General features: G+C 30.5%; 2 protein-coding genes across 3 annotated transcripts; one reads left to right on the top strand and one right to left on the bottom strand.

The window, feature by feature from the left end:
- The first annotated feature begins 2,257 nt into the window (after positions 1–2,257).
- Positions 2,258–6,570, top strand: LOC134277906 (uncharacterized). The gene is made up of 4 exons (XM_062760201.1): positions 2,258–2,314; positions 4,007–4,193; positions 4,741–4,848; positions 5,781–6,570. Exons 2-4 carry the CDS (start codon positions 4,008–4,010, stop codon positions 5,976–5,978), a joined length of 492 nt encoding a protein of 163 aa, XP_062616185.1. The 5' UTR covers positions 2,258–2,314; position 4,007; the 3' UTR covers positions 5,979–6,570.
- A 4,358-nt stretch (positions 6,571–10,928) lies between these two features.
- Positions 10,929–19,287, bottom strand: LOC134277912 (bone morphogenetic protein 10-like). 2 transcript variants are annotated; one of them, XM_062760208.1, is made up of 4 exons: positions 19,161–19,287; positions 18,312–19,005; positions 15,363–16,042; positions 10,929–11,943 (listed from the first exon to the last, which is right to left on the bottom strand). In XM_062760208.1, the coding sequence occupies exons 2-4, from the start codon at positions 18,766–18,768 to the stop codon at positions 11,707–11,709; spliced, it is 1,374 nt and encodes a 457-aa protein (XP_062616192.1). In that variant the 5' UTR covers positions 18,769–19,005; positions 19,161–19,287; the 3' UTR covers positions 10,929–11,706. The 2 variants fall into 2 exon arrangements, with proteins under 2 accessions (XP_062616192.1, XP_062616191.1); XM_062760207.1 differs by having other exon boundaries at positions 18,312–19,287.
- Positions 19,288–22,150: the final 2,863 nt, after the last annotated feature.

Here is a 22,150-nt window from a genome sequence, read left to right as displayed (position 1 = left end):
TTGAAAGAAAATTTGAAAAGAAAAAGCTGAATAGATATATCTAGGGTGAATTCACCATGCATCGGACACATACCTTGCTTCGGACAACTTTAGACAATAAAGTCTCTTTCAACTTAAGAGTTCTGTGTATTTATTTGTTTCTGTCTTGAAGCTGAAGATTTAAATTTTTTAATGATACCGATATTTATTATGTTGTGATAAAAATACCCCGAGAATGGCCTTGAAGTTACGTCATATTTTACATCATCAAAGGGGAATAACCAGAAATTTATGATTTTGCAATTTTTAGAGTTATCGTTCTTTAAATTCGACTTCAACGGAACGAGTCAGACTTTGGTGAATTTTGTCAAAGATTGGCAATTTTACATAAATTTTAAAGAAATTTATCCTCAATGTTTGTATAATTTATTTAGAGCTGGTTTTTACTAGTATGTTCATTTCTCCGCACATCGGACACAAATTAACCATGCATCGGACACTTTCCGCTCCATTTTGATAATTTTACGTCGGTAGCGATATCGCTAGAACTTGTAGAAGTACAAGGGTGTCCGATGCATGGTGAATTCACCCTATATAGAAGCATTTTTATCAAACATAAAGAAAAAAATCTTATAAAGCCTTGATTATTCAGAGAAATATGAAGGCATCGTCAGTTAGTGTAGATTCAAATTTGGAAAAAAAATCTTGCTCCCTTTCCAAGGAAGAGGGGGTATATGTACATGTAATAACCTATATAATTATATATTTTACCTTTTCAATACTAAACCGATTTTTTCTAACAAATGTGCTCGTGTGAGCGAAATGGCCCATAGAACTCTTGTTATTAACACTATTGTTCAAAGACTAGAAACGTTAATGAGATGGTAAGATGTGCGTCTGTCTGTGAGCTTTTTCTTTTAAAATTCTATCCCTCCCCTACACATTTGATGTGATTTCTGAAGGATCTAAGTGTGTTCAATTTTTTTTTAACCGAGAAAGGTTAATTACTCACAGATAAGCTGATGTTACAGAAATGTAAACTATCTTGGTTAAAGTTTTTCGGTTTATTTGATCAGCCAAAACAGTGTGTTAATAATGGCCTTACATTTGTATAAAGTCAGTGAGCATTCTACTATTTGTTAAAATCGTTTTGTATTTATTGTATTTAAGGTTTTATCAAAGGTCGGCATGTCCAAAAATTTATTTTTACAATAGGTGCAAAACAATGTGAAATATAAAGTTAAATCTTTTATAATTTATATATATATAATCTGTTAAACATATAGAAAGCATCACTAATCTTGAAAACAAATATTTAAAAAAAAGATATTTTTATGGAGAACAAATATATCAAAATATTTGCATATTTTTGAAAAAAAGGCATCTACTTGATTATGTACTTTGAGAGAAAACCATCATTGCAGATTTAATATATGTTTATCAATGAAGGGCAAGTTTGGCGTGAATGGTCTCTGAGAGACTATTATTAAAAGCATGACATGTATTAAGGCAAGACACCTTTAAAATCCGCCATTTGCAATGTACTTTCGATATCAAATCTTAACACTTGGACAAAATAAACAGGGAAAACAACTTTCCAGAAGCTATCGAAGTCCAACTTGCCCTTCATTTATAAATACGTATATATTATTTCTGCAATGATGGTTTAACTAAAAGTGCAGAATTAAATATTTTTTTTAAAGTATAAGCATTCAAAAAAAATTCTCAATAAATATTTTTATTCAGTATTTGTTATCAAAAGGTACTTCCTTTCTGTTCATCAGTTATATATTTATAAATTGTAAAAGTTACAACTTTAAAAACCACATATATAGTTTTAGAACTATTGTAAAAATAAATTTTTGGACATGTTAATTAACGTACGTTGACCTTTGATGAAAATTTGCGAAATGTTGACTATAATCGAGTCTTTTGATATTCTTGAGATAAGTTAATTGGTTCGGTTTTTAAAAGATCCTTATTGGACTAAAATAAGTTATTAGCATATCGAATTTATAATAATTTTTTTTTCATTTAAATTATATATCAAACAATTATCAACAAAAAAAAATATATGGTATTAATACATGTACATATTAAATTTATTTTCAAATTCATGTTTACATGTAATTTAAATGGTATAAACAGTAAAATGCAAATCTAAATACATGTCTATTTTATGTTGCATTGATTTTGCATGATAAATTCATATGCTAGAAGATCTGAAATTGCAACTAAAATATGTAAATAGGTATTTTCCCAGGGTATTTTTATCAGGGTTAAACCGCAAATTGATCTTATATGATCTGAGGAATGTTTACATTATAAGTATCAGGTATTTTTCTTAAGGAGTACTTATGCATGCATGCATGATTTTATTTAATATGCACTCTAATGCACACTAATATAGAATTATAAAGGAATTTTTAAAAAATGCAGGATTGAATAGGCAATGAATGTGTAGCATAATTTCACTTTCACTTTCGTTTTTAAGTTCCCGCCTACCGTTTTTTGTGAAACGTTTACGTGTATTGATCGATTAAATCTAAGTAAATATAATGCACTTGGCATATCTATATGATTTTTATTTTAAAAACTCTTTATTAAAAATATCCTCAGTTGCTTGCTCTATACACCAGAAAATAATCCAAAACACACTAGAATATATAACAGTTACTTGGAGTTGGCAAAAGATGACCTTTAGGTGTATATTTATGAATGGGCCTAGAATGTCGACTAAAATAGTGTTTGCACATTTGCAAATTAGGCAATCTTGATGAAAAGGGTGTTTTACACAGGCAGATTGCAATCAAATGTCATTGTTTTCCTCCCAGAACCTAGATATTTATCTTATTTGAGAACCTCCTAATATCTTGTTTTTATCTAACACTGCCACGCCAATCGACAAAAATCAAAACCAAGATATCTAAACAATGCATCGATATTCCAAAATTAAACTCTGTCCCGCCTTGAATTGTTTCTAATAAAATACAAACTCACTTATACCAGGAAAAATTTATAGCAAAATTCCAAGAACTGAATTTCTTTCACAATTCGGTTGACTTATACACCTGTATCGACATCTTTTTATGGCTTCAAAAATATCATTTTTGACGGAATCTGATGATCTTTGACTTAAACTTTCGTATTTTGTAGTCTTCTCAAACTGCTTACGGAATCTTTATTGCAGTTTAATATTTCTTATCGTCAAGAGAACACTTGTTTCACTTTATTTTTATACTCAAATCCCGGGCGACCTTACCTCATATTTTAAAGATATAATTTTGTGCTTTATTTATTTACATTATATGTATTTATTTTATTTACGAGCTTCTTACTCTTGATTTTAATAATCTAACACAAAATTCACAAATCCAACAAATAACATTTATCTTCAAAATGTTAATAATACATGTTTTAATATGATTGAATAACTCCTATCTTTCTGATTGGCTGAGATCCAACTATGTGGAAGAAATACGTTATATTTACCTGCACGTGACGTTCCAGGTGAATATAAGGATTTATTTCCTCTACATTGATCTGAAAATAGATCGGGAAATTCCAAATTGATACAAATTGTTTTGGAAAGCTATTTAAACGTCAATCACTGTATTGACCCCTTCAGGCTCGGTGAATATTGTACTCCTCAGATGGCTAAATCATTGTATTGACCTCAAAAAACAGCAATAAATGTATATAATACTATTACGCATAAGAAAATTTTTATTATCAATATTATCAGACATGTATTACTATACATTAGTATAATTTCTGATAATGCTAGTAAATAATTGTTCTTTATTTGTATTCAAACTCAAACTCATTTGTAATTTTATTTATTTAATGTTAAAAATCATTACCCTCATACTACCTTTAAATAATGTCACCCTGTACGCAATCGATCATGTATGGTGAAAATGAAAATAAAAACATGGAGACAGCATGAGTTGGCAGCTAAAATATACCTCTTTAAACGAAGATTTTGTAGCTGATATAGTTGTAATTTTGATCTTAAAACTTTCAGCATGCAAATGCATAATTTGCAAAAAGAAAACGACGAAAAATTAAGTCAGGCCGTTTATGAAAGCTATCAAACAAGAAGTTGTTTGCCATTGCTGAAAGAGGAATTGAAATGCAAAATTCAGTGCAGGAGACTATCGAGAGGTGAAGATGAGCTCAAAGTACGATTTGAGGAACAGAAAGTGTACAAGGTATACAACTTAAAGACCAAAATTGTACATTTGCATATGTATTTACAGACTGCACAGTTGCATATGCAAGTACAAAATGTACATATGCATATTAAGCAATTAAAATCTATTATATTAATGATTTCGAAAACAACAGAAAAAATTAGTTCTTTTAGGGACTTTGATGATTTATGAAATGAAATACTAGTATAACTTTTCTTGTATATTTGGTTATATTATGTTAAAATTTTTAAAATTTAACTATACAACGTCATTGAATACGTTTATTGAAAATGGGCTTTTAATCAAATACATGTAAATCAGTTGCAGATTTAGTTTCAGTTTCTTAAAGATGTTAAACATTTTACATGTATATTGATGTATTTGGGCTCATCACCTAACTGTTTGATCTTAAGCAAATTCAAACGTGAGTAGCTAAAGCAATAAGATTCATTTTTTATGGTGAAAAAGTTTTCTTTCTTCTTTTTTTAATCAAACGACTACATGTATAATATTTTCTAATTTTATAAGCATTATTTCTGGAAATATATCTCTTCTGTATTTTTAGATGACGGATGCTGAATTACAAAAACGAAACAGACGTCTCCAACAAAATCGGCAATCGGCTTCAAAAAGACGAATAAAAGACAAAGAATATGAAGAATCTTTACTGGCGGTAATTCTTTACATAAACATGTTTGCAATGATTTGTAAATTTGACAAATATTGAATATTTTAAATATTAATGTTTATCTGTGGCCTTATGTAAAGCTGTAATTTACATGTATGTAGGGAGAACATGTGCCAAATCCTTTTGTAACTAGAAATTACAATAAATAATTATAATATGTTCAAAACCATCTGGAATATTATGCGCAATGAAAATAGGTTAAGAATTTTGAAACAGCAAGCTTTTTGTTTTTTGTTTTTATTTTTTTGAAAAAGAGGTTTAATTTGTCGTTGAACTAAGCAAAAGTTTTGCATTTCTAGCGACATATAGAATACGTTAATACAGCGAAAGGACAAGTAATAATAATTTTGTTTTTTTATTTGGTTAGGTATTTAGATCAACACACAAGCACACTTTCAAGATACATGTTACATGTATATATTTTTTTTAAGATATCAAATTAAACCGTTGTTATATTCAATTTAATAAAGTTTGGATCTAAAAGACCATTAGATTGTAACTGATAGGACACAACCTGTCTTCTAACTTACCAAAATTGCCAAAATTACACCATTTTTTTCCCTTTAAGAATAGTTGTCCATTAATGCAATCTTTGTCTTTAGCATAACGTCAGTTTTAAATAGCTATGGTGTTTGACGTTGAAAACAATATTGTTTGTCACGTCTATGTTTGTTGTAAATTATGAAGTCATTAATTACTAGTATCATGTTGTAAATTTTGCATATGCTTCCCTAGTAAATTCAAAATGTACATGATATATATGCATATATTCTGATGCCATTAAATAATGTAAGAAATAAAAAAAAGAAAAAGTGATAATGTAATTAGGAATATTTTTGTCAATAATTTTTAGGCGATAAAATTTAAACAAAAAATTTAAAGAATAATTACTGATAAATTTTTTGTTTTTCGTTTAGAGAATCAAACGACTGGAAAAAGAAATTTTAAAGAAGGAGAAAGAAAAGAAACAACTCGCCCATCAGAAAAATGTTCTGTACTGTATAATGTTGAAGCATAACTGCCGCCTTAAAGTAGGTTTAAGGCCGTCTTCTAAGAAATTTGTATCTCTGCTGAAAAAGCCCAGTGCACAGGGTGTTTTAATAACCCAAGAGTGACGCTAAACAAGAGGGGCAATTTATGTTTTATGGGCCTTGAATATGTTTAAAGTGATCTGTTGATAGTGCTGCTATGATGATCAGAATGGTTTTATCTGGGAGTGATAATTTGCCCTGATATTTTTTTCATTGAATTATCATAGGCATTCGTATGTAAGTCACGACTTCGAGGGAAAAAGATCAATTCTATAAATTATTTTCAAGGATATACTATACGTTTTATTCGGATTGACAAAGAACAAGCCACACGATTAAATTTTTGGGTAGACATTTATTTGAAATTTGTATCACGTTTGCAAGGTTTTATAAATTATATGAAACAGTTTTCAGATATCGATGTAATGGTTAATGATGTAGGAAATTTGAATTTGACCCACATTTCAAACGATTTTTTAAATATACATGTATATATATAATTATATTGTATAGTGTATTGTTAATTATGTCAGCCTTATTTTTACTTTGGCAGAAGGTTTAGCTTTTGCAACATTAATTTTTGAATCATAATATGACAAGGATGTCAAGAACATAATAAAATTTTGATTTTTGAATAAAAAATGTATTGTAGTCAATCAATTACGAGGGGTAATCAAAAAAGGTTTGTGGACTGAAGCTATAACATTATCAAAATGTAGTATGTAGTCTGTGCTTTCACAATTTATATGGAACATAAAACAACAACAAAAAAGAAGAAATGTTGAAAGGTTGAAAGTTTAAGCTTGATACGTTCATTGTTTGCCAAATTATTATAAAATAAAAACGACATTATATGATCACCCGGCGCTGTCGCCGTTTAGTCTCATGACGTCTGACAACGTCATAAATGCTGTTTTTCAATGTCCACTTTCTCTACCTCATACACTTATTTTGATGAGCTGAGTAAGGACTTAAACACGCCTTCTTTATATGATTTTACAATGTCATGAACAACGGCTTTCAATGAATATAATATTCCATATAGATTTATACATTGCGAGAGATCCTCCTTTGATTGTGCCAGCATATTTTGCTTTTGGGAGTTCAATATCTACATCATATGATCAAGTAAACATTATTTTTGACGTGATTGATTTTTCACACCTTGACTTCAAATCGACATTAACTGTGCAACCTTTTTTCTCTGAATCTATTTTGGCATTAAAAGACAAATACTCTGGATGCATACTATATATTTTTTTCTGTGACCAGTTTAAACATTTCTTAGGTCTATACCATTATTTTTTCATGGGCAAAACGGTATAGAATGTTGGAAAAGGAAGCCACTCTCCCTTTTGACGTCATTTTCAAGGCCTTATTTGTTAGGACACTCCATGTAAAATTTACGATGAAATTTCAGAATGAAGTAAAAAAATTTATATTTTATGAACCAATTGTGTCCCAACACAATCTGAAGGAACGGGAATTTATAGATATCAAATGCTCATTTCAAAAGAGAAACATAACTAATTTATTTAAAAATAAAATTAGTTATTTATGGTTTATTATTTAGATAGAAAAGATGATGCTAACTAGATATTTCAGATTCGTTGATGTACCCAAAGTGGTTTTAATTTTATGGCGCTAGTCCACTAACATTTTAATAACCCCTTGTATATATACGTTTTAATTAAGAAAAAAGGTATCGTTTTTTTGAGTTTTATTGGGATGTAAAACGGGTTGGTCAAGTGATCAGATCCCATAAAACCCGAAGGGCTTTATTTAATATTTGATCATCTGCCAACCCGTTTTACATCCCAATAAAAGTAAAAAAAAAATGATACCTTATTTACATTTGTGACTGATATATTACAAATAGTAAGTTACTAAAGTTTTAAATCCATAAAGAATTTATTTTTTCAAAACTCAAAGGAATAAATTAAATGTGTTGAACACGTCGATCACTTATAAAGTCACTATGAAATTACGTAGATCGCTTATAACTAACCAATCAATTTATGGTAACATGGCGAACGTGTATTGCAGAGATGTAAAAACGCCTTGTTCAAATAGTGTTATATGAGGGCAAACATTTACATTTTATTAATAAATAGTTTAACCGTACATGTAATAATTGGTGGCATCATTGTTGACTATAAAGAGTTGAAAATTCCCTCCCTCCCCCACCTCACTCTCTCTCTCTCTCTGTCTCATTCTCTCTCTCTCTCTCTTACGTTCTGGATAGTATCAATTTTATAGCTTTAAGACAGAATTATACAGTTAAACTTCAAAATGTCCTTGAAATTTGTAGAAAACAATATGATGAGACATTATTCATGTCAAAGTAATATAGAACTCAGAAAGTAGACAATATTTTGATTATTGGTCAGTGGTGTGTTTTTTTTCATTAGAGGAACAAATGTTATTGCAGACCTTTCTTTCAGCTTTGGCATATAGAATTCAATGGATCTTCTTTGAATTAGTTTTTTACTCTTTTCTTTGAGTATATTTTGTTATTAAATCTCCTGTATGACTATAAAATGAGAACATGATGTATATATTTATATATTTTAAAAAATGCACCTTTGCTCGTTTAATTATTAAGATATTAATATTTTGTTGTGTGGGGAATACAGGAACCTTTGAATATTTAAAACACAGTCAAAAAAGTGAAATTGTTACAAATGCGTTCTATCTACTATCAAAGATAAAAAGAATAATGAATTTTTAAGATGGAATTCTGTGAATATTAAAAAAAATTTTATATACTGTCTATTATACATGTATCACCTAACTTAAGTAACCTCTGCACTTTCATTGAATGATATTTGTGAAACTTTGTAAGAAACTATGAAACGATAAAATAAATGTTTTTTGGTTATATGCATTAGCTTTTTATTTAATATCCAGTGTACTTTTTTGCTTAAGATAAATTCGACTTTTAAACTGTTTTAAACATAAAAGTTTACGCAAGTTTTTCTACTTAAATAATGCCAAGTGAGATTTTAGCAAAATTATTGTTATCATATTCTAAACAACTGTCTCTGGCAGCAAAACAATATCAAGTTCAATTTCATATATCACAGACGAAGTTAATTTTCAAATAGAGGTACTTACGTCCTATGATGCATGTCAAAATGGGATTTCGATGCATCTGATGATGTAAGCAAACCTCATGATCAAGATACAATGTAAGATGTATAGTGATAAAAACAATTATTTTCATCATCATCACACCAATATCTCTACTTTCGCAGCATAGTGCAGTTGATAATGTTATCCAAAGGCGATGCAATAAACAACTCGCCGTTTTTACCTGTCTGCGAGAAGGCATGCCTCTATCTCCCACGACTACTTTTTCGTTTCTTCTTTCGTCTTCAAAAACTTTGATTTTAAAAGCAATGATGTACTCTGATGAATTATTATAGTAATTTATTAAAAGGTTTGGATTAAGTAATTTTTCTATACTTTTATAGATTAAGATTTTCAGTGGATTGTTACTCTAACTAAAATTCATATTTAAACAAATACGGCGTTGCAGGATAGAACGATATCGTTTTTAAAATGGTGATTTATTTTTTCGTTCTAGTATATGAATAAGCAAACAAAACAAAAATCTACATCGAATTAAGACAAATACTGTTCGAACAAAATCACTTATTTTTATGTCATTTTTATCATTGTTGAGACAAATGGTTGCAAATACATTACCATGATAAATGTGTTTCAATAAATTCATTGTTTTTTTGTCTTTTCTTTTATACCGAATTTTTTTTAAATATCTTTACTACGAGTATTTTAAAATCATAGAAATTAATAAAAATTATCTATACTATCATTTTAAATGTAGCATAAAAGTTTCTACTTTCATTTTATGGATAAAAAATGAAGATATTTTTTACATTAACTGTGCTCTCTGCATATATGAATCTATATCTTTAACTGATATGGTTTTAAATAGAACATCTTCTGTTGAATTGCTACTTGATCTTAATACATCAGCCCTAATTCTGACGTCTACCGAACCTCATTTAAAATAACCTCCCCCAGTCTGTTGATTCATTGAAAAAATTTTATTTCTTTTTATAGATGTGAAAAAAGATTACAAAAAATATTTTTCATCAGAGTATCATTAAACATTGCTATTTATGATTGCTTTGCATGCTTTTTAATCACACGTTTAGGTGATATTATAGAGAATTTGATAGTTGGGACTCGCCCTTGTCAAGCTATGCAAACAATTTCATTCATCAATTGAACTCATTGCATGAAGTTCTATCCCCCACCTGTTTTTCCCTTAAAATGTATAAATACATATACACGATGTAAGAGGTTTCCTCAATTCGTTATCAATATCGGCAAAAACGGATTTCGATTATCACGTAATAAAACCAACGAGTAAACGATAAGGTTGCTAAAATTTGATTTTTCATATGAAGTACAAAGAATTCTTGAAATTTTCAGCACACCTGATGAGAGATTTTATTTTGCCCTTCACAATATAGTTTTATCCTACATATCTGTGGATAAACAATGCTAATTTTATTACCCATGCCTCTGCAATATATCAGATAGCAGAAAAGTGTATTTTAACTTCTTTTTTAAAGAGATTACTATGAAATCACTTATTTTAGTGAGTGCTTAATTTTCAATGATTGTCATGGTTTGATGACCCTACGAATTCATATATACACTTCACAAAATATTAAAATTTCAAACTACATAAATTATACGATATTTTGTTTTTCTTCAACCTCGAAAACAAATACCGATGAACCAATATCTTTTTTTCTATTTAGCAAAATCTGAGTCAACGAAATTAAGTGATTTTACAATATACCAATTACATTCCTGTAATTGTTTTTCTATTACAACATATATTTGAATGCAACTTTATCAATATTCTATTTTGAAAGTTATTGAAATTGCTTTCTTCGAGGCAAAATGACTATGAATATGATTATGAACAGTTTTCAATTGATGCTGCAGTTCTCCTTGGATTAATATAAGATATATAACGATTTAATTGCAACAAACAAGAAAAACAAGAATTTATTGAACAAATACCAGTAATAATCATTGATCAGATTTAACAAAGTTCAATTTTCCTTTATGGAAGCTACGTGTGTTTCATACAAAAACTTAGACAGTGCTCTAGAACAAGATGTAGGTGGTCTTGGCAGAACCGATTTAGTATGTTTGATAAAATTCCTCAGTGTTTTAAAGAGGCTGTTCATTCAAAGATCTTCTAAGAATGTTTCTGGTAAAGGCGTGGTAAAGGGTGACGTTGCCCCTTCGAAATCTTTACTGCTCTTCGGCTGTGCAACCCGTTTTTGAAAAGGGAGTTGTGCATTGTACGATAAAAATATCAAAGAGAGGGTCACAATAGGGCGAGTTGCACAGGCCAGTTACACAGACAATTAATTTTCAACCGTTCTGACGCCCATCAAAGATTCCGAATTCTTCGGCGAATGCAGATGCATGACTGTTAACATGTTCCTGATTAAGAGAGATAATTGCAAATGCATTCAGCAAAATTCGACTTACGTGCTATTTTAAGACTTTGACATTCTTACTTATCAAGTCAGTTTTGTAGCATCATCGATAAATTTGGAAATGCACTGGTACCTCAGGTTTTATGTTCGATATCCGTGCAAATGTACACGATAACAAAAAAAAATCACCAACTACCCTCGCCCAAATCCTTTTCCTCCTACTGTTCCAAAAAGTATTCTGAACACTTTTGGCGAAAAAAGTGGATAAAGAAGGAATGGGTCGTGTCGTTCTTCTACTAGTCTCACAGAATTCTATGTTACCGACATCCACATTCCGTTACAACCATGCCATCATACTTAGGTTTGTATGTCAAAACACCTGACTCGTCAAAGTACAGAATGGATATGGAGTCTAACTTTGTTGGAACACAGCAGCTTTCTCTTGGGTACGTCTTTGGCATTGTTAGATGGAGCCGCGACTGGATGATAGCGTGCTTGGAAGGAGACAGACGCTCATTAACAGGAAAATGACATTTACCGACACACTCATATGCCTGCAAAGAAAGTAAAGATTAATGTATTACAAATTAATGCACATACACAAAAAAAAAATTGAATTGGATTCGCGATTTCCTACAACTCTTCAATTTGTACGTAGTGCATGTTAAATAAGTATTTTCTTTCAGGAAAAAAACTATTTGCAATTTGTTGAGACATCTCTTCAACAAAACATTGGTATGTAAACATTTTCATGTAATTTACAGATCTGATCCAGTTATTCTTTTTGCTTTCTTTAGTGATCCTTTACATTGTTTAAAGACACAATGTCATCAGTTCCTTAGAGGTACGTGCCGAATATCAGATGGTAAAATATTGTTATCTAGATAATGTGCAGAATGTTACAGTTCTGACGTAATAATTTGCAGTTCTTTAATTGCTGTTAAACATATCTTGTCATATGCCTTATATAAATGAGTTTTTGCTATTCCGCTTTTACAAAATCGTGAATGGGTTAACATGTGGGGATGGATTTTATCATTATTTCTAAAATAAGAGGTTAAACTTCTACTGCCACTTTTTAAATATTCAATTCAATTCCAGTTTTGATTTTTTAGCGCTATAAACTGGTCAGAAACCTTAAAAACTTATGCGATATTAAGGTGTCCATCGTCCGTCCGTCCTTCTGTAATTTTTTTTTCAAAATGCTACTCCTCCTACACTTTTGGTCTAATTTCAGTATAACTTATCACATAATTAGATTACGCTAAGATACATTATTCTGTACATTGGTTTTTGATTTCGATGAACGGTGTTGCCGTGGTTACAATAAATAGAAATTTCTGTGAAATACTTTCAAAGTGCTACTCCTCCTACAGCTTTTGTCTGATTTCAAGCAAGAAGACTACAAGACTACTTTTAGATACATAATTCTGTGTATCGTTTTTGATTTCGAAGAACAATGTTGCCGGGGTTACCAAAAAAAAAATAGAAATTTCTGTGAAATACTTTCAAAGTGCTACTCCTCCTACAGCTTTTGTCTGATTTCAGAAGAACTTGACACACAAGTTGACTACACTAAAATACATATAATTCTATATATCGGGTTTTGATTTCGATGAACGGCGTTGCTGTGGTAACTAAAATTAGAAATTTCTGTGAAATACTTTCAAAATGCTATTCATAATACAGTTAGTCTGATTTTAAACTGCAAGTAGACTACACTAAGATATATGATTATCTAATGTTTTCTGGTTTATAGAATGTTGTTGCCATGGTTACTAAAATTGAAAATTCTTTAATTTGTTTTAAACTAATCCTAGAGTTGTAGTCTTATTGCAATCTTGCCACAACAAGAGTCCTAATCAAGGATATTTCTCCTATTTACTGTTGTTGTTTCAAGTCCCAGCTGTTACTTCTCACTTCCTTTTTTATAAGTACAAACAAGAGGAGCTACAGACTCAACAGAGACGTCTGGTTAATCCAAAGTTTAATGCTACCAACACTACCTCTATTCAAAACTTTTTTCCTCGAACTCTGGCGATAAAACTATTCATTTTGAGCCTAACGTAGATATCTTTTGTTTATAGCCTTAAATTTACCTTAAATAGTTTACTAAACCAGCTTAACAATTTTTGAAATACATAGATATTTTTTAGAATGTTTAAAAACTCGAATTCTGACCGAATAAACGACTTCTTTATAAAAAAAAAATCTTAAGGCGTTTGCCTTGTATCTTCAAAATTGTCCGTATTCAAGCAATGGGTCATTGCAACAAAAGTATAGTTTGTTATCTAAATGTTCACTTAGATACAATTGCACTTGAAAACGACAAATGAAGGGGGCAAAAAGCTGATTAAGCGTTCATTTTATCGGACCGAAGCCAAAAAGAGCTTTTTTTAAAAGTGCATCGTAAAAAAGGTTATTCCTATTTGAACTGAATGCAAAAACCCCCCCAGGTCTTATTTGTTTAAGCTAACAAACGTTTAGGATTAATTTTTCTCTCGATCTCGAGGTTTCAAATTTCGACATGGAAATTAATATCTATCATTCATAATACTTTTTGATTAGTCTATGAGATAGAGGAAATAGGTTATCTACGCTAACAAATGATATTTATTGGCATTGTGGAATGTATTCGTTTTCTTAAAGAATTAGAATTATGACGTCATTTGAAAAATGATACAGTAAGGAGTAGCTACTCTGTTTTTTTTTTTTTTTGTGTAAAATATAAATTATGTTATCAGAAAAGTAGTTTAAAACAAATATGATATTTTGTATCATAAATGATATTTTTTGTCCTCATTGCACTTCTTGCTGAGAATATTTGTAATGGAATACATACATTTAATGGAGAAAACAAACTGATTGAAATAAAGTGCATATTCATATATCCGTTCATTACATATAGATATCGTCGAGTATGAATACCATACCACTATCTTTGAATATTTAAAATGAAAAATTATCAGATTATATAAGAAAGTAATTGAAGAAAGTAGTTGCAGGAAAACAACTTTCACTCTAATATTTTTAACATGAAAGATACCCGATAGTTTAAACCGAAACTTTTAACGAAAAACTAACAATTCATCAATTAATAAATAAGAACATAAAATTATTTTATTTATAGAATGTAGTAAACGACATAGAGTGACAAAAGAATCTCTCAATCGATGAGAATTTGCTTCTAGAGTATTAGAAATGAACGACCAATAACGTTTTTTTTCAGAGCAGAAGCTTGCAAATGCAGTCGTTTGTACTTTAATAAAATTGCTATCTTAAGTGATAACTAGGATTCTTAATGTTGAACATTTAAAAAGACACACCAATGTTTACTGTAAAACAATATGAGTCATTATTGAAATTATTATAATTTTCTGTTGAAGTATGATAAAATTGAAATGTTGGCAATTATACCTATGTTAACTGGACAGCTTTATTTTAGTTTCAAATTAGCAAATAAATACAAAACAGTGAATGCGTGTCATTTTAAATTCTCACACAAATGACTAATCTTTTAAAATAGAAAATGTTAGTTCATTAACTTTCCATATTACATCATTCAGCATTACAATAATAGTGTTATCTTCCACTACTTTAATGCGTTTTGATTTGTTTAAGATGTGTGTTCTTCTTCTGTCAAAATGTTTATTTATTGCTCTTTTTAATTATTGTATGCACTCTGATGTTTAAAAAGTAGAGAATACAGGTATTCATGTTAAACACGCGCATAGTTCTGCTAAAAATTCTTATCTGTAATACATGTATACATTTGGAGAAGAAATTGTCCTTTGTAAATTATCCTCAATTTTTAACATCAAACCGAGATGATATACAGCAGGTAAATCGTTAAATTAGATATATGTAGAGGACTCTGTATCATGGATTGTTTGAAACCATTTAGCATGTTTAGAGAATGTGACCAATATATGATTTATGTGCCTATAAACAATGATCTTTAAGTTCCACATACTTCATAAGAAGCTGGAGCTAGAATCCAAGTATCCCACTGGATATCTGCAAAGTTGACCGTCATCGGTTTTCTTCTACACATACTTCGTCTCGTCCTTCTTTTCACCCGATTGTGGAATTCGTGTTCACTTGAATTAGAGTTACTAGAATTATCTATATTTTCTGTGAAAGATAATGGAGATTGAAAATTATAAGCATTGTCTTCTCGCGCAATTAACTCATGTCTCTCTGTCTTGTGTAGTTGTATTTTTTGTTTGTCAGTAGAAAATACAACTAGTAAAGGTTCATTTTTATGTTGTGGTGTTGTTAAAACATCTAAATCACCACTTGTTACACTATGAAACACACTTTCTATTCGTATTTCTAAAATCTGAATGGAACTTGGTTTCGTCACCCAACGCCTCACAGCGGAAGTGACGTCAAAAGTTTCCCATCCACTGTCTCTTCCATATATGTGTTGTGTGTCTATAAGGTGATATCCAACATTATCATCCGTGACTTCATAGACAGACACTTTTCTGTCGACGCCTATATACATATATCTGTCTCTCTCTACAAGAGTAAATAATCTTAGCTCAGCTAAATCAACTTGTTCTTCCACTGAAATACTAGTGATATTGAAAACCATCGTGTGTAGTCTAGTTGTCTTTCCACCGTTGGATGCAGGAGTTGTTGTCACACCTAATAAATAGAAAGTACAAATATGTAAACACGGTTATATACTAGTAAATAAATTAATTTCTAGCTGTATATTGGATGCAATCGGCATACTGAGTAGTTAATAAAAACTTTACCAACTAATAATAAAATTGGATTGTTTTAGGTTATTGTGTGGCAATTCCTTCTTTGATACAGAGAAGAAAAGTTGAGGAAAAGGTAAAAGGGGGCGAGACTAGACCAACGATGTTAAACCAAAGTGATAAACTTAAAAAGACCAGACAGAATAGCTGTAGAAAGAGGACGAAATTAAGAGGACATAATGTACCCCTCCCATCTCTTTTATTTCACTTAACATAAAATTCAACTTAAGAATCAGAACGTGGAAAATTGAATAAATGCAGTACGTATGAAACATCTCTTCATTTCCCCAAGACAATAAGCAAATGGTCCATCAACTCTCTCCCTCTCTCAAGACAATTTAAACTGCAAAGATCTTTATGGTTGAAAACCACTTCAAAAAAGAAAATAGTGTAAACATTTCAATGATGCAATGAATTCTGCAATTAACCTTCGTTCAATGCATTATCTTCGCCTCGTTACACCAAATGCAATCACTGCACATACTCGAGAGTATTTGAGAGCACTTAATAGCTTATCTAGGGAGTCTATTTTCAAGACATGTTTTACGATACACGAACAACCTGCCTCATTACATAATTGTCATGAATCAAGTATTCCACCAGATAACCGAATGTTATATAGGTAAACACTTTCCAGTGTAACTTATTTTATGAATGAACCGAGTAAAAGACTTGGGAATTTTCGTTGCGACTTATTACCGAAAATAACGAGAGAAAACCCATTCATATTTAATTTATTAAATAGTAAGTTAGTTATATCACATTCAAGCATATGCACAAATCTTTGTCTTTCCTCTTTTAATAATTTCAGAATGTACTTTCTCTCAGTTAATAATTTCAGAAAGTACTTTCTCTCAGTTCTCTCAGAGTCTCTGCTGAGAATTTTGATTTAAAATTAGCTTTAAAAAATTCACCAAAAATAACAAATTAAAAAAAGCCTTCAGTTGTCAATGAGTATTTTATGGATTATTTAATGAGTCATTCACTCACTTACAATTAAAAATCATCATTATCTGAAAAATATACATATTTTACTGAAAAAAAAACATTTAACCATTATCTCCTGATAAATATATATATGCATTTCATACATTCAACTTGTAGCATGTGAACTTTTCACTTTGCGTTGAAAGTCATTTGTAATCTTATTTTTCCCAGCTTGGGTACTTTGATACAGGTCACACCTAGAGTTTTATTTCAGTTCGTTACAGATAACTTAACACCGATTGTCCGAGAAACATCAAAGGTTCCAGAGAATAAGGTGGTAATCACTACAGGATCAATTTCCGCACTTGACAGTAAAGAGATATTGGAAAATAATGGACACATGCCGAATGCAGAATCTTTGAAGGCTAAAAGTTTGATAACATTATAAAAAGGAAGGTTAACTACGGACTTTAAATGTTTTGTTATTATCAGTTCTCTTATTCTTATTGATATCCAATATGCCAGAAATTATGTAGCTGTAAAATTATGGAAATCGTCCCTATTTTAAGAGAGGTTAATTCAAGTTGTTGAAATGAATTTTAGTCTCGATAACAATGTTAAAGTAAACAATTAAATTCATAAACAATCCTAGGCCTGTAAGTCCATGCTCTCAGGATTATAAGGTATTTGCCTGTACTTTCAATTTGTCTAAATTTAAAATCATGTTAACATTCTTTTCTATCAGTTTAACCAGTGGCTTGCCAAACTTCGAACAAAAGTTGCATTTATAGCATATGAAACATCAAACCTATACACAATATGCCATGTATTTATCTTTTTTGATGCGGTAATTTTATCTATTAGCTTGTGTCGTATAGCATGGTAAATATGCATTTCATATCTGTAGACATGGGTTTCAGCAAGTTTTATTTTGTGTTCCATTTCAAAAATATCTAGTTTTTGATCTACTCAACTCATAAAAATATCTCGATACAATCTTTAACGTAAAATCATCTTTTGCCTTGATACTAGAAGCACGTCCTACATAGTACTTGTCTTTTTTATCTTAACACATCCAAGCTGATAATGATTCTATATTAATAGATTACTTTGTACTGGGTTTCAAACTTTTTCAAAAAAAATCTTGTTTCAAAATATGCCATTCCATTAATTTAGAGCATTGATTAAATATAAAAATTATGACTATTAAGAAAAATACTCACCTCCAATATTAATATTTGTGAAACTTCGTACAATATCAGATGATGGACGCGAGGTCCTCTTTTCTGAATAGGTCTTGTAAAGATCCATCATATATTCTGGAGCATATTTTGGCGAATCTCGAAGAAGCTGAATATTACTCCTGACATTAGACGATACCGGCAAATCAGGCGGCAGAAGGCTTTTCTGCAAAAGTTCATTTTTGCTCTCCAGTATTTCAAGTTCTAATTCATCATAATAATCATCGTAATCATTATCTAAGAACTCTCTCTTTGATCTTTGAAGAGTGGCCATAATATCAATTTTCGAAGTGGAGTTCGATGTGGGTCTACCAAATATTGTCCTCATATATGAAGTGAATAAGAGCGCATAAAATGCTACGAGAATCTTCATCGTCAGTATACAATATTCGAAGGTCTCGACATACAAGAACTGCAATGGTTCCTCTCTTCCAACCATGAAGTGTCATAAGTGTTCAATGATATATATCGAACACCCTTTTAATACAATCGTGTGAATTTCCAGGCTGTTCAGTTCTCAATGAAATGAAACAACCACGCCAGATTTCTCCTTAAGACTCTGTTTGTTTCGGACGTAACACGTTCTGTTATTTCTCTATTCATTTTTATCATTGGATCCAAAAAAATATCCGGCGCAATTGTAAGTCTGGGGTAGACACCGCGACTTGTTAACTACCTGATAAAGAATACGTTTTAGGGTTAGGTTGTTTTCCCCTTTATTTTTATTTTTTACGTTAGCATGTGGCATGGGGTTACGCCCCTTTCTTGAAATATATTACTTCCTATACGATATAACGGATGAGAAAATCTATATCTATTTTCATAATATACCTCAACGCATAATTTGGCACGTATGAAATCCACATAGTATTGGCGGAAAAGTGGCAAATCTTTCGCCCACAATTGGATGCAACAAGCCTATCTGCACATCCTCCGTGAAATCTGACCAAAGGTTCACTCTTTTACAATTTGTCGGTATCATAAAAGCCTGTAATTAAAAAAGATGATGTTTTTCAGAATGCTACGAACACCCTCCCTCAAATGATTCAGAAGACTTCGAAGAAAAATGATACAGGCATGCAGAAAATTGAATTATAAATAAGTGTGGTGTTTGAAACATAAAGTTCACGACAGTTCTATCAATCAGTGAAAAAAGCGCACGAAATTTCACTCTCGGCGTGATTATAAGATAATAATGTCTTGTTCATTCATTCATATATACAGTAATCCTGCCATGTGCGTAAAGCTATATCCCAAACAATTGATAATAAAACTCTTTGGGTCTGTATAGCATCAAATCTTACCAAAATAATAAAATTATAAAATACTCCCGTATAAAAAGGACAAAGGGTTAACGTTCGAAACTATGTTCTTCGCACTGGCTTAAGAATAAAGCAACCATGTGTACCATTCTTTCAAAGTCTAGTAAATCATAACCTTCGAGTAAAAAACACAGATGCAATCTTTAATCTTATCTTCTGATAACTGTTCTTTACAACTTTAAATAAAAGAAACAACAGTCTTTATCTTTTTTATTTGTGCTTTGTTTCCAAATATTGTCTTAGACTATCTTAATGCTTTTTTATAGGTTTGGAATTGGGAGATTTTTATCAGATCAAAATTCTTGTATATTTGTGATATTGTATATTCTTTGCAAAAAAGTTTCTTTTTTTTAACGAAATAATGTTCCTTCAGTGAGTATGTTAACCTTTTTACACTTTTTTTATTTACACTAAAAGTGATTTTCAAAAAGAAATTCCAGAAAATGCATGTGTGTTCTCATGTTGAAAGCAGTCAAATAATAGTGCAGATTTCGCAATATGATTCAATTTTGAATGTGTAAAACACATTCACCTTCTTTAGAATTTCGTTCTTGCATTTAAGTGATATTCAATTTTTCATGAATACGAATATAAATTTTGATTATGAAAGCTTTTTTGGCTACATGTATTATAATAAGTTAAGACGAACATGGTTTTTCAAGCAGTCAAATAATAGTGCAGATTTCGCAATATGATTCAATTTTGAATGTGTAAAACACATTCACCTTCTTTAGAATTTCGTTCTTGCATTTAAGTGATATTCAATTTTTCATGAATACGAATATAAATTTTGATTATGAAAGCTTTTTTGGCTACATTTATTATAATAAGTAAAGACGAACGTGGTTTTTCAAGATCTTTGGCATCAGTTGGATAATTCAAGGCCGTTAGCAAAAAGAATATTATAATGTTCACAAAGAACTTGCTTTTGATGCTATAATTTCAACATAAAATCATGGTAAAAAAAATAAAGGAAAAAATCCTTACTAGCAAACCTAATATGTTTGAATTTCTGACGATAATAAGAAATAACTTTTTAATAATTATTTTACTTACTTTTCCTTTTGTCCGGTCTCTCCCTCTCTCATATTATCCACCGTTAGCAAAGTTAAGTAGCCCTCGAGTGCACCTCTCTTATACTAAACATACCTTCTTTTCCGCTCCTGAAAAAAAATATTGAAACTTAATATTTCTACATGTACACGATTTTTAAAATAATCTTAATTACTAAATTCATACAATTTAATGTGATTGTTTTTACTTTCTTAAAACAAATCAAATTTTAATTTCTACTTATTATCGTTTACGGAGAACCGTAATTTCTTTACTTTTATCCAGAGGTTCACTGTTGACCTACGGCCTTAGCAGGAATTGTATACAGATTATTTGTTTTTCCGGTCATATGACAAGAAACACACTGCGAATGTGACCGGTCGATTTTGGATGCTTACTCCTCCATGGTACCTGATCACTACCCCTGATGATTTAGAGGTCGGTGTTTGTTTTGCTCTCGTTCGTGTTGCTTTAATGGACTTTGAAGTTTTATTTCTGTTCGTTATCTCCATTATCCATGTACTTTACAATGCATAACGTTAAATACATCCCTTTGCTGTTATCATGTATTTTTTCTGTAATCCCTTAACCCCCCAAAAGTAAAAAGGTTTAAATTGCTTGCCTCAACATTCCAGAGTTTTTACATTTGCCAGTAATTAATCAATAAAAATTCATATACCTCAAAAACTAAATCGTAATTAAACTTTCATAACCGAATGACATATCTTGCAAGACGTAAATTATTGGATAATTTCTCCAAAAGAAATAAGATCGAATGAAGTAACCTTTTTATGTATCTATGTATCTAAATATCAAACACAAATCAACTATCAAGACTTTTAAAACAAAATATCAAAAAATAAAAAATAGATTTTTATCCAAAAAAATGATTTCACAGCAAAACTCTTAAGAATTTCAAACATTTTACAATTATTTCTCGTGGTTTCATGTTTTATTTACATTCCAATCTACGCGACGACATATAATCACTCATTTCCGGGAACGCAATATGAAAACCGAAGATACTTATTCAATATCATAAGTCCATGAATTTAAAAAAAAATCTACATCTTAATCCCAGACAATTATATCATTCTGAACTATTTTTAAGAAGGCGTGAAGCAAATCAAGCTGTGGTGCGTGTCCTTGTATTACGCAAGCGTTAGGAACGAGAGCAGTTTTTAAAGATATTAAAACAGTTATTTAAATAGAATAAAAAATATACTACTATTTCCCTAGTTTTCATATCTGTCTTGATTTTTTGTGATTTGTATGCATTAAATAATTTGTAGCTTTGATATCGGTCTGTACTTGTCTTTGATTTAGAATTAGCTCAATGGGTTCCGAAAGAGAAGTGATTATTTGCAATTTACTTTATTTCGGAAAATATGAGAATTTTGGGGTTTTTTTTTAGGTTGGAATTATGTTGCTTTTTAAAGATGGGTG

Source organism: Saccostrea cucullata, unplaced genomic scaffold, assembly GCF_032062105.1.
Source record: "Saccostrea cucullata isolate Sc308-1 unplaced genomic scaffold, CSIRO_AGI_Scuc_v1 ctg474, whole genome shotgun sequence".
NCBI classification, from domain to species: domain Eukaryota; kingdom Metazoa; phylum Mollusca; class Bivalvia; order Ostreida; family Ostreidae; genus Saccostrea; species Saccostrea cuccullata.
The sequence above is the reverse complement of the archived record's forward strand: the minus strand, read 5'-3'. Positions and strand labels throughout refer to the sequence as shown.

Coding starts and splice junctions, on each gene's coding strand:
- LOC134277912 (XM_062760207.1), bottom strand. CDS start 18,768: ATGGTTGGAAGAGAGGAACCATTGCAGTTCTTGTATGTCGAGACCTTC. Junction 16,043..18,311: donor CACAAATATTAATATTGGAG/GTGAGTATTTTT, acceptor TCTATTTATTAG/GTGTGACAACAACTCCTGCA. Junction 11,944..15,362: donor TAGCTCCAGCTTCTTATGAA/GTATGTGGAACT, acceptor CTTTCTTTGCAG/GCATATGAGTGTGTCGGTAA.
- LOC134277906 (XM_062760201.1), top strand. CDS start 4,008: ATGCAAATGCATAATTTGCAAAAAGAAAACGACGAAAAATTAAGTCAG. Junction 4,194..4,740: donor AGGAACAGAAAGTGTACAAG/GTATACAACTTA, acceptor CTGTATTTTTAG/ATGACGGATGCTGAATTACA. Junction 4,849..5,780: donor ATGAAGAATCTTTACTGGCG/GTAATTCTTTAC, acceptor TTTTTCGTTTAG/AGAATCAAACGACTGGAAAA.